The sequence below is a fragment of the Psammomys obesus genome, unplaced genomic scaffold (assembly GCF_907164565.1).
Source record: "Psammomys obesus unplaced genomic scaffold, mPsaObe1.curated_primary_1811, whole genome shotgun sequence".
In the NCBI taxonomy this organism is placed as follows: Eukaryota; Metazoa; Chordata; class Mammalia; order Rodentia; family Muridae; genus Psammomys; species Psammomys obesus.
In genome coordinates this window covers 1027477-1040571 of record NW_026592636.1, presented here as the reverse complement: position 1 = coordinate 1040571, position 13095 = coordinate 1027477, and the positions used below count along the sequence as shown (strand labels likewise).

At 48.8% G+C, this 13095-nt stretch overlaps 1 protein-coding gene across 2 annotated transcripts in view; it reads left to right on the top strand.

The window, feature by feature from the left end:
• The window catches only part of Nap1l4 (nucleosome assembly protein 1 like 4), a 36390-nt gene extending 26964 nt beyond the window's left edge, over positions 1–9426 (top strand). Inside the window, exons 13-15 of one of the 2 annotated variants that reach the window (XM_055614575.1) lie at positions 2028–2057; positions 2691–2747; positions 8389–9426. In XM_055614575.1, the coding sequence (XP_055470550.1) occupies positions 2028–2057; positions 2691–2747; positions 8389–8427 (126 nt within the window). In that variant the 3' untranslated portion in view covers positions 8428–9426. Of the gene's footprint in view, positions 1–2027; positions 2058–2690; positions 2748–4261; positions 4298–8388 lie in introns of those variants that run through there. The other variant, XM_055614576.1, reaches the window with a different exon arrangement.
• The last annotated feature ends 3669 nt before the right edge of the window (positions 9427–13095 follow it).

The following is a 13095-nucleotide window of genomic DNA, read 5'->3' as shown; positions in this document are numbered from 1 at the left end:
GGTAGCTAAGGCTAGGGTTGCTCCAAGTTATCACAGTCAGTAGAGGTCAAGTTGTTCTCTGTTTGAAGAGCTCACGATTCTGGAGCTGTAGGTGAAAGTAGGAGATCGGGCAGGTCCAGTGGCCTGCTTCTCACACTTCTCCTGGTGGGTGTAGCTTCAAGGCCTTGCTTGTTTCTTGGGCGGAGATGGTTGTGGATACTGCTTACCATTGGTGGTTTCCTATAGTGCATGGGTTTTAAGACAGGCTAGTTACACAGTAATTCTAGGGCACCATTCTCAAGGTAATAGTAGCATCAAGGCTAACCATGGAACTGAGGTTGAAGTTAGCTAAAAAGTCATTGGAAAGCTTTCCCCCAGTTCAGTGGTCTTCATACTCAACACACAGGGTCTGAAAAGCTTGAGCTGGCAATGTGAGACTGCATGTACCTGTGGTCTTTGTGGATTTGCTTGTTTGGTCCTAGAGTATGTGACACTGAGCATATACTTTAAAGGTAGCAGGTGAAGGTCTGCGTAGTCCCTTCTGCCCCCATTACTGAGGAGGTAGCTGCAGCATCCTTACTCAGTAGGCATTTAGAGGAAATGTGAGAAATGACCGGACACCCGAAGAATAGAGAATTGTTGGAGAGGGAAGCAGCTGGCCCTTCCTCCTGTGTACTCCATGCATGTGGGAGTGCACTTGGGGCAGAGCCCTTTGACCTCACCAGAGGACTTTTTCTAAAGATAGGCTCCCAAGGAAAGAAACATTGTACTTGAATCTTAAGACTTGGATGCTGGACTAGTCCAGATGTAACTTCTCTCTTGGATCCGTACATCTATCATTTATCATCCTGGCACTCAGGGGCTTGGGATGGAATAAGTGTTTTAAGGCTAGTTTGGGCTATGTAGGGAAGCCCTCATCTTAAAAATAAAAGGCCTCCCTTTTAGAAACCTCCTTGGATGTGATGGGAGAAAGGCACTGCTAGGTCCTGCCTCACTGTTTTGTGATGCCAGGAGGACAGTAAGTTCTGGTTTTTTGGAGTTGCATTTTCATATTTTCTCAAAGGAATATGCGAATGGTCTCAAGTTTATAAATGACAAATTAGCTGCCTTCTCCCATATGCCCATTCAGTAGCCCCTGGTACTAGAGTAACCAGCCTTTAGGAACTGGCTCTTTGGAACTTGAATTTGTCTGACTAGCAATGTGCTAGACACAAGGCCCTTGTTGTGCTTTGACAGTAGTTTTGACTAAACACCAAGATTTTATAAGTGTTGTAAAATAAATATTTAAAAAAGAGACCTAATAAAAGCTCCTCTCTCGTGTCCATGTTGTGTGTCATCCCCCACAGGACCCAACCTCCCCTTTCCTCCCTCCCTCCATGAAATGCAAAAATTTCTGTATGCAGTTAAACAGCTGATTAACTTAGTTTAGCATTAGTCTTAGGTGGGTATTTGTTGCTGTGCTTAAAAAAAAAATCATTAAACACGAATTGGGGAGGAAAGGGTTTGTTTGATCATACAGCTTGTGGTCTGTTATCCAGGGAAGTAAGGTTAGGAACCTGGAGGCAGGAAATGATGCTGACTTGCTCAGCCTTGTGCTTCTTGTGACACACACAGCCACCAGCCCAGGGTTGGCACCACATACAATAAGCAGGGCCTTCCTACTTCAATCATTAATCAAAAAAGTGTACCACTGGCTTGCTTATGGGCATTCTTAATTGAGAGTCTCTTCCCAAATGGCCTCACTTGGCCCCTGTTTTAGTCTGAAGATAGGGATCTAATCCAGCATGTCCACGGGCAAGTCTTTGTTACCCATCCCCTTCCTTAACTCTGATTTTGATCAGCTTTCAGTTGTGAGAAGCCTCAGACAGCAGTGTTGCTCTGTGCCCGCTACAACAGCATGAGCCTCTCGGACACCTGGATGGAGCCAGCTGTGCTCTAGCAGCACCAAGTTCCATGCTATCGTTAGCCTAGCAGGGTTCTTATCAGCTTGGCATTTGGGCTACATCATTGTCCTAGAAATTTAAGTTGTTTTTCTGTTTCCCCTGCAGTTTGAAGAAGGCGAGGAGGGCGAAGAGGAGGTAAGGAAGAAATCAGGCAGTATTGTTACCCCACCTTGTATGGCTTTGACTTCTTTATTTGAAGTTAGGAAGTTAAAAAATAGGGCCTTGCTTTGGTTTCAGTTGCCATTTTGAACCATTTGTTTCTGGTGCCCATAGATTTTGACCCTCATACTATTTTGACCCTTTTGGTGACCATAGATTTTGCTTATAAAAATTTATCTTAGTAACAGTTTAATAAGGAGTGTCTGATTTTTCCAAAGTGTTTCAGAATTCTCTATGAAAACAAAACAAAACAAAAAAACCAGAGTAATTGAAAGATAAATTTTTTTAAGATTTAAAGATTTTAAAATTTATGCACGTTTGTCTGCATGTGTGTGTGCTGGTTCCTGTGTCATGCAGAAGATAGTATTAGATCTGAAGTAGACTTATGCAGTAGTTGTGAGCTGCCTGGCATAGGTGCTAGGAACTGAATTTGGTCCCCTGCAAGGGCTCTTTGTGCTCCTAAGCAGTGAGTCTTTAGTCCTGGTTCTGTCTGTAAGAATGAACTTGTGTTGTACCGAGTAAGCTGTATATCACTTTCTACATGTTGCGGTGTTACCCTTTGCCACAACTCTAGTCATCACCCTTTACTTCTGTCTCCTTTTAATACAGGAATTGGAAGGTGACGAGGAGGGAGAAGATGAGGATGATGCTGATGTTAACCCCAAGGTTAGTTATTTGGAGGCTTCCTGAGCCTACCAGTACTCCACAGTGGGGCTTTTGAAGCTGTTCTCCACTTTGAAACAGTGATGCTAAGAATAACACATGTCAGAAGAATCCATAGTTGAGGAAAGGCAACTCATGTACTTAGAGCATTAGGTGAAAGATTCAACTAGATCACTCTGTAAACTTGAGCATGCATGACCTTCAACTCGTAGAGGAATGCTGTAACAGAAAGCACCCATGTGCATCTGCAGAGGGCCTGGTTTGGGTTGTGAGCGGTAATAAAGAACATTAGATTGTGGTCAGAATTTCCCATTCATACTTGCTGAGAAGATTCAGAAGTGTCCTAGGCTTTGTATATACATGCAAATATGCATTGTGAGTGAGAGAACACGATTGAGGAAGACTAGCTAAAAAAAGACCCCCTACTCTACCTATTTTATGTGTAAGTTTGGGTTTTTCTCTGGCCTCAGGAGACTTGTTAGGTGCTGTGGCACCCGGTGACAGGATGCCCTGAGCTGCTCTAGCAGAGCTGTACTGCCCTGTTTTTGACAGTATGTGGGGTCTCTTGGAGTGCATCCCTGCCTGGTGTTCCTGTGCTCTGCGTCTCTGCCTGGCTGGTGTCTATCTGTTGTCCTTGTTTTCCCTGTGTGGAGTGTGTGCTAAAAGCTGCTATTGGCAGTGACATCGTGCTGTGGCTGTTGTGCTGCTGGGAATGCATGCACACCCTGGCAAGTTCCTGGAGGGAAAAACGGGAGGTGGACTGCTGCCACAGTCACAAATGCCACTCTCCTCTAAGGGTCACTCTTGGGTCACAGAGACTGTACTACATGGTGAGCCTTGGAGTATTGGCTGTTCATGCCCTGTGAGCACTGAATGGACACATGGTCAGAGTGCAGTTGGCAAGGACCAGGGCAGCTTGTTTTGTGCACATTCCAACTTGGTGCACTTTGGCCTCTGTGCTGTGCTTGTCTCACTTAGCCTCCATTGCATCCCTCTCCTCCTATTTCTTTTTCCTGATGTTTTCCCTTTGTCACCCTGTAGAGCCTTCTGTCTTCTCTCATGTCCCTGTTTTTGAAGAAAGCGTCTCACCCATCTTATCACATGATTAGTAAAAAGCCCTGCAGACACCTGGTCTTTTGCATTGTCTAATGCTGCAGAAGTAGTGTAGGCAATGTGGTACGGTGGAGAGCTGCTCTTGCAGGCAGTCCAGAGGGTGCTCCTGCTGTCCTTGGGTCAAGATGTCATAGTTCTGTGGCTTTATGTGCATCCTCCAAAGTGAAGAGTAATTGGAATCTGCACACAAAAAGTGCACAGAGTGTTGACTGGGAGTTGTTTGTTGTAAGTGGGAATGAGGTTCTGACCTTGGGAAGGAATACAGCTCTGCTGTGCTGACCCTGCTCTTACCCCTACTGGAAGCCTTTTGTATCATGAGAATGTGGCTGCTGCCACCTGTATAATTTTGTACATTTCATTTTCTTTCATGCTGACAGTTCCTTTCAATTTTTTTCCCCATTTAGGTGTAATTTTTGTGTTAATCATTCATGCGTTTCTAGGTAAGGTGGAATCTGTTCATACCTAACTTCCAAATGCTGTCTGTACTTGATTCATTGCATTGCTTTGACTTCTGGGACACAGAAAGGTGTGGTCCACCACATTGTGTAGGAGCTAGGGCTGCCTCTGGGCCTTGTGAGCGCCGCTTGTATAGGGCTCCTATTGTATAGCTAATGCATTTCTAAAACCAGAACAGTAAGGCTTAGCTCCTGTTTTCAGGGCCTGGTGTGTTTTGCTAACTGGGCAATGAGCTGTACTTTGGGAGCATTGTCACTGATGACAGTCAGAACATGACGCTTTGGGGGGGTCAGCAGCTGACAGATGGCCATAGGAGCTAATCTGGACACACAGCCCTGATAGAGAGGTACCTGTTGGCTACACTGCAACAGGCTCAGACACACTGTGACTATAGTCACTCTGGGTTTGTCTCAGTGTCTTTTGAGGGTTTATATACTGTAGTAGGCATTGTGCAGACCAGTTGAGTGAACAAAAAGATCAGGTCAGGTGGGCTGGTGTCCCTGTTAGTGTGGGCAATATAAAGTCCCACCTCAGATTGGTTTGGAGGAGGACAAGCCAGTCGAGGACATGGTGTAGGGCACCTTGTTTTCCTTGTAGGCAACTAGCAGCAAGGGGAGGCCCTTGCCAGTGGCAAGGCCTTTCCTGTGGGCTGCTCAAAGCGTTTGCATATACTGAATGCTGTAGGGGAAGGAGCAAAGGGCCAGGAAGAGTGGGAGATACCACAAGTAACTCAGTCCCAACCCATGGGTAGGACCCTGCCTTTTTTTTTTTAATGCAGATAACAGTTTATAAGGAACTGTCCAGAATGACAGCAGAGTCCTACAAAGCTTTGGCCTGTTGTCTTTTAGTGGGCTCATTCTGGGGCCTTTTTCACTCTAGCAGTTAGGTGCAGTTGACTGTCAGTGTTAAAGGATCCCATGGGAGGTGTTCACCTGCAGGTAGCTTTGGCGTGGACCTTGCTCTCTAGAACAGCTGAGGGTGGAGTGTAAGTGGCCTCAGCTCCACTTTTCTCAGGCCCACTGTTCTTTGGACAACCCCACCTTATATTAGTCCTGTCATGGGCAAGGTTTTGGCCAACTTGTGCATCTTAAGTGCTAGTATTGAGTGGCCAAATTGTCATTATGATTTGTGATGGAGCAGATGGTACAGTGCAGTTACAGTTCAGTTTCTGACATCATAGGACAAAGCCAGTAAGTGTCCCATTTGCAAAATCCCCTTCAAGAACTTCTTACCCCATCAGGAGCGCCTGATAGGGTTGGGGTCTGGAGCTGTGATATCCCCGTGTAAATCTGCCTTACCATTCTGCCTTGCTGATGGCCTCTTCTGTCACCATAGTATAGATTGTGCTTCTCGGCAGCTTCATTCCCTAAGTTACTGTGCTCTATGTTTTGGATTTTACATTCTCAGTTTTGGTTTTATTGAAGACAAAAATGTTATATTCTTGTGGCCAAAATGCCACTTCATTTAAGTAACAAAAAAATGCAGGATGCCTGTATTCTGAGGCAGTGGTTGGGAGGTACCTACTTCTTGCCTACCTGTTTTCCACCTGCAATGCCTTTTTTATTTCCCTCTATGCTTGGGGTAGACCCCAGTTGTACCCCAACCCCTAGAGCGCACACTTCTTCCCTCGTGTATATCGCTTGCCTTGCTCTTTCCTGTCCCTGCTGTACTTGCTTGGGACATGCCACCTCTCTGATGCTCTCTAGGTCAGTGGGTTAGTGACCTTAGCCACTTGTGTTGACTACCTCTAGATCTAGCCTTGGCTGTCTTCTGACAGCTCTTGCTTGATTGGCATCTGTTTTGGGCTTCTCTAGCGAAACAACTGATAGAATGAATCTCTCCATTATAAATGGGATTTATTAGTGGCTTACAGTCTGATTCAACTATTCTAGCAATGACTATCTCCCAGCAGAAAGTTCATACATCTGATCCTTGTTCAGTCTACAAGGCTGGATGTCTCAGCTGGTCTTGTGTATACGTTGGAATCCCAAAGAAGTAGCCTCTAGTGCTAAGTGAAGGAATGGACTTGCCAGAGAGTGAGGGCAAGCCACCAAAGAGCAAAAACCTCCTCCCATATCGTTTACATAAGTTGCCAGCAGGAGGTGTGGTCCAGGTTTAAGGTGGGTCTTCCCACCTCAAACGATCTAATCAAAAAAACTCTCCCACAGGAGTGCCCAGCAGCTTGGGTTTGAGTTAATTCCAGATTTGGTCAAATTGACAACTGAGAATAGTTCAGCATCTCTGGGCTTGGGTTCCTTGTTTACTTATAAGGCCCCTGAGACTCAAGTAGGATGGGAGCCCCAAACTGGAAGGCTCAGTATATCCCTGTGTTCTTCTTACTACAATTAAAGTTCCAAGGCTGGAGAGATGGCTCTGTGGTTAAGAGCACTGGCTACTTTTGCAGAGGACCTGGGTTCAGGTCTCAGCACCCACATAGTAGCTCACAACCATCTGTAATTCCAGTTATAGGGGATCTTGATGCCTATTCTCACACAGACATAACACACACATAAATAACATTGTTTAATTGAAGAAAAGTAGAGGTCAGACCAAGCCAAGTTCCCTTTTGTGCCTTGGCACTGTATGTATATTTTTGCCTCTGAAGTGTGATGTCTCAAGGTACTTCTGGTGTTATCCCACATGTTCATGTAATACAGGCTTTTCTTAATTCCCCATAGCCAGTCAGAATTACTTTTTTGTTTTGAGTTAGGATTTCTCTGTAAAAAGCCCTGGCTGTCTTGGACAGCCAGGGGGTCTTGGACAATGTAGAACTCGATTTGTAGACTAGGCTGACCTCGAAATCCACCTGCCTCTGCCTCCTGAGGGCTGGGATTAAAGGCCAGCATAACCATGCCCAGCCATAATCACCTTTTAATAAATTTACTTTATTTTATTTGGAGAGATAGGTTCAGCTTAAGAGCACAGGCTGCTCTTAGAAAGTTTTAGTTCTCAGCACCCATTTGGCAGCTTACAACTGTCTATAACTAGTTCCAAGCAACCTTCTCTTCTGACCTCTGTTGATGTTAGGAACGCACATGGTGTGCAAACATACATGTTGCCAAAACACGTGTGCACATAATAAGAGTATACCTTTAATCCTAGCACTTGAGAGGCGGGGGCAGGCAGATCTCTGAGTTCAAGGCCACCCTGGTCTATATAGTGAGGTCCAGAACAGTCAGGATTACATAATGAGACCCTGTCTCAAACAAAAAAAGTGTCTAAAAATAACTGGTTTTTGATGTGGTGCTGAGGAGAAGCCCAGGGCCTTGGGCAAGCCAAGCAAGTACTCCATTGCTGGGCTGCATCACCAGTTCTTGTTACTTACGGAGACATGGGGAGTCTCACTTGTGTGGGTCAGACTAGCCTTGGACCTGCTTTTCCCAGCCTTAGCCTGGAATTACAGGTTATACCACCATGTGCTACAGCTACAGAGATATTTAGTTGTAGCTCGCAGGGATCCTGGGTAGCAGATGAATAGAGTACATGTCTTAGCTCTGAGGTAGCAGTGAGATCCTTGTCTGTTCTCAGGCTTTCATTGGCCTCCATACAAAGCTCCCAGATCCTGAATGTGTTTTAAAGGCACCAGATTTGTCTGTTCAGTTAGATTGAAGTCACCTTGCTCCTCAGACAGGTGTGATCTAGACATGGCTCTTCACAGGAGCTGGCCTCTGCCCATTTGCTCCTATACCATGAGCCACTGGGACTGAATCTGTTCCAGTGTTAGTGGAGAAAACCGGCCTGCTGGGAAGGACAGCCTTCCCTGCATAAATACCCAGGACAGAGCTGCCCCTGAGAGAGAGGAGGTTGCTGGCAGAGGCAGGTATGATCTGTACTAGCAGCAAAGCCTCTCATGTGGCTAGTTCCTTTCTGTGGCCCCAGCAGATTTCTGCCTAGCACATTCTGAGTTAGACTTTACATTAGAACAGAAAAGCAAACTCCTGGACCACAGTCTGTTTGTGGGAGCCATCTTTTTGCTAAGAAGGAATGAACTTACTGAATCTTGGTTCTTGTGGGATGGGGAGGCTTGATAGTGGTACTGATTTTATTCTCTTCAAATCCTGTATTCTCCTTGCAGAAAGAACCCAGCCAACCAGCGGAGTGCAAGCAGCAGTGAGAAGCAGCGACCCTGTGGGGCTGCCTTGTGGACGGCTGTCAGGACCCCAGGCCGCAGGCAGGGGCCTCAGTCCCTGCCGAAGCAGAATTTTGTTGACAGTGCTGTGACATCTAACCATTTCCAAGTGCATGTTCCCTCTTCCCCCTTCCCTTCTTACTTTGCTTAACTTGTACAGTGGAGACTGGGCTGCAGTTCAGAATAGGAGATTTAGTTGTAGCACCTGTAGCCTTGGTCCCTGAAGACCATGTGGCCTGGGCTGGGCTGGGGTTGTGCCTGGGATTGGCAGACCCTAGTGATTCTGTGCACATAGCCCTCCCCTACTGAAGAGGTCCCATGGTTTTCCAGCCGCTGAATTGTGTGGGAAGCTGCTCCAGCTGCTGTACCTAGCCATCTCCCAAGCACTGTAGAGGAGGCTGTGCTCGCCTTAGAGCATTTTGTTTTCTTCGTTTTGGTTTTAGGGGTGGGTGGGTTGTGGCACACACCTCTGAGGCCAGAGCTGTCGGGTTCATCCTTGTACTTATTTATTCACTCATGCTTGGGGGGGGGAGGGGCTTTGAACTTTACTGTCCTCCCACTTATGAGACCACGTTGCTGACTTGATCAGAAGGATGTGACAAGTGGAGTGAGGCCTGTGGAGGAAGCCCTGCTGCTTCCTGCCACCAACTGTTCTGTGCCATGCAGACTACCTGTTACTGTCCCACTGGAGGGTGCCAGGCTGTAGCCAGGGTGCAGGGAATCTCCGGCCTGTACAGCACAGCTTCAGCTTGTACTGTGCATACCAGGCCTACACCTGGGTTTGGTGACCAGTTTGTGGTTGGTGTGTGTGGGTTATCCGAGTGTGTGGTTGGGGGTCTCTGGTAGCCGGGACAGGCATGTCCACAGTGACCAGCCATGTAGAGTGTGCTCAGCCTTACCCAATAACACATTTGTAACTGAATACGGTGTTTTCAATTTGTACAGAATAGTTAGAATATTCTATTAAAGTTGTGAAACACAAAATGAGCACTGTTTTTCTTGACAGCCCACAGCTGGCCACACTCTGCTGGACTGAACTCTGGAGTGGCTGGATCAAAGACTTTCACACTTGGATGAGTCTGTGAAAGCTCATTCCTAGAAAAGAACTGTTTGACTGTGGGGCCCTGGAAATATTTTGCTACTGTGGAAAGACCTTAGGAAATGGTTGGGGTGGGGGGGACGGAATAATGATGGATGGCAGTTAAGAGCACTGGCTTCTCTTCCAGACAGAGTTCAATTCACAGAACACACATGATGGCTAACAACCATCTGTAATTTCTAGGGGACCTGGTACCCTCTTCTGGCCTCTGTGGCCACTGTATGCGAATAGTGCACAGATCTATGTGCAAGCACACACTCGTACAATAAGAAATGAAAACACCTCTGGATCTGGGCCTGTGTCTTTGTGGATCGGGATCCAGGAAAGATGTACACCTCACAAGGAATTAGTGCTTTCTTCTTTTTTTTTTTTTTTTTTTTTAATTTTTTATTAGGTTTGGTGGGGGAGGAATGGCTATGAGATGTTACAATAGGCCTGGCTTTCCTCCAACCTGAAGCACCCCTACTTCCTTAGCCTCCCAGAGTGCTGGAAGGTCAGGCTTGTGGATGTTTCTGACTGAGCCTTATGGGGGAAGAGCTCATCCCTGGAATGCCTGCTTTGCAGGCTCAAAGTTAGGTACAGAAGTAGCTTACTCTTGCCCACAAGTCGTGTCCCTAGACTGCCAACATATCTGCCCTGTCCCTTGCCACTTGAGAGCTACAGGACACGGTGGCAGGAGAAATCAGGCTTTGACAGTGATGCACCCTTCATCCTGTGGTGGTCCCCCCGGGAAATCCTGACCCATCTGTGGTGACAGCCCTGCGTGCTGCCCCCTACTGCCAGCCCAGCGTGTCTGGGAGTCACTGAGCAATGGCCACTTAAAGATTCTCTCCATCTGAGCCAGTTAAGTTCATTTATAAACATGCATTTCACACATTATTAAAAGATCAGGTAACTGCACAAGATTATGTGCTTGGGTAGTTTTGAGGCACATTAGCCTGACAACCCAGCTGGCATCATTTGCACGAAAGGCTTGCTTTCTGAGCTGGCCTTGCCTCTGGCTCCTAATTTACCACCTGTGGGCAATAGGCCTCAGTGAGGGAGAGTCGGCAAGGACCACTAGCAGTGTAGCGATTCACAACAGGGTGTTTGCACCCAAATGGGTGAGGCGAGTCGAACAGGCCAGCAGTACACTGGTGCCCAGTGTTGTGGCAGAATTCTCAGATGAGCCATGACCGTGCCACCCTTGGTGTAGAGGACAGACACATCAGGAGAGCAGCTGTGGAGGCGAGTGGCCCAGAATAGAGGTAGGTTTCCTTTCTGAGCATGAAGTGTTCAAGGACCCCCCTGTTTGGGACTGGCTCATGGAGCAGGGCTGCCTGTTCTCAGAGGTTCCATGCTTGCCCTTTGGGGTCACCGGGTGGGGGAGGTGGCCCCTCATGAGTATGGAGCCTAAATTCCTGACCAGCTACTGTTAGGTGCTCAGAGGCCCCAAGGAACTTGTCCTCACTAGCCCACCTAGTAGACTTGGGGCAGCAGCCAGATTTGCTCCTAGGCTTCGGGCTGCCGTACCCCAGGCACCTGGCTGTCATTGAAGTATTCCAAATGAGGCAGCTAAGCAGCCTCTGGGCAAGGGCTGTGCGTTCTAGCTTCCTCCTGCATGGCCTCGAGCCAGAACCCTCACTGCTCTTGTGGCAGCTTCCGAGGCAGCGGCTGCATCTGTATGGTAGAGTCTATGCCATGGAAGGGTGAGATGGCATTCAGCCACAGGCGGTCACTGCCATCGCAGGTTACAAGATGCTATGCTGCCCGGCTCGTCCGCCTCAGCTACTGAAATGTGCAGTCCCAGCTCCTTCCTGGGAGGAGTTAGACGTTGGCATCCCATGCCTCATGGTGAGGGTTAAGTGGGAATGGCATGTAGGAGCTCTGACTTCCCCGGTTGGGTCTACCTGCTACCCCCGTCTCCAGATTGCTTGGCTATTGAGTCCTGGCTCCGGCCTGATCTCCCACTGGGTGCCATCTCCAGATCCAGCTGGCTGGAGACCTTGTCCTGCAGAGGGTCTGTGTTAGTAGGGCCAGGCCACCAGAACAGTCTCCAGCATTGCTCTGGGCTTCCTGCCAGCCACCTAGACACTGTGAATGAGCATCTTGGCCCAGGCTTGCTCAAAGCCAGTGGTGACTTTCCAGGCCTTCCCCTGCAGGCAGAACCAACAGTCTTCCACCCCAGACTGGCCTGGTTCCACCCACCAGCTGGCACTGGCCTGGCAGGTGTTCCAGGGCCCTAGGGTTCACCTGGCATGGTTTCCTGTCTATGTGGAATTATTTTTCAAATATGGACCTTGAAGTCCCGACGGGAAGTTACTGCCCAGGGCACACCGGCCGCTAACATAGAGACAGTTCTTGGTCTCCAGTGACTGAAGAATGAGGCCTAGGAATACCTGTCAAGTCCAAGTCACTTTTAAGTGCCTGGGTGGAGCCTCTGTGCCAACATGTGGACATGCTGACTCATCTCTCACAGGTGGAGCCCAGATGTTGTCCATAACAACCCAATATGTGGTGCACGGGGCAGATCGCACTCTCCCTGTGGGTGCCTCAATGACTCCAGTGTCAGCTAACTCCCTTCCCAAGACTCCAGTGTCTTAGCCCTGCCTACACCAGCCCTCCCAGTCCCGTACATACTGGAGGCGAGGCGGCTTCTGTCCTCAGCAGGGTGCCCCCAGCAAGCCTGAGGACGCCTTTGGGTCTCAACATGCTCAGGCTCTGACTGGACTGGCACCCTAAGACCCCATGTTCCTGTGGGGATCAGAGGGCAGGTGGCTCCTGTGGCTATTATATGCTGAGACTCAAACAAGGCCTACCCCCCTGGCCAGCTGTTCCCAGCTCTGCTGCAGTGTGGGGGAGGGGTCCAGTCCCTAGGCCGGTGAGGGGCTTGATTCTGTGTAGGATGGGATCCAGGACGGGGCTTCTCAAGCTGGCCGCCAAGAATGTAGAGGTGGCAGTAGGGTCTCTGCATATGTAGTCAGGCAAGGGGGTGATCCTGGGTGAGCAGGTGGGCCCTCAGCCTGCCTTTGCCGAAACCTTAGTGGCCTGCCGGGCCGACTGCCCCTCCAGCTGTCTCCCCGAGGCACACCTCAGGACAGAGGTGGAGACAGGGTCATCTGACACTCCCGTTTCCCCGCTGTTTCACTGCTTCCACACAGCTTTTGTGTGGGAGGCCAGGAAAACCTGCCCTCGGGCCTGGCCCTGGCCCTGGCAGTGCTTCTAGCGGACTCCCCACCAATATCCGAGGAACACCAGGGAGCCTCTGCCCACGTCCCAGAGTGCAAATGCCCATTCATGTCACTTCCATCTACAACTCCCAGTCCTGAAAAGAGCGGTCCTGGAAAACACTGCTAGCTGCTGCATCTGCGTGCCCGTGGGGGAGATCACCAGGGCTGCCCTTAGACCTGCTGGTCCCATGACTCTTCAGATGGGGCCTTAACCACACACAGGTCCACATTTGCTCCCCGCAGACCAGAGGGTCTTTCCTTCTGCTCCCAGCCCTAGAGGACCCCAGTGTCCTTAGGTTGTGGCCCCATCACTGCCGTCTGTCTTCAGTCTTCACCTGGACTCTC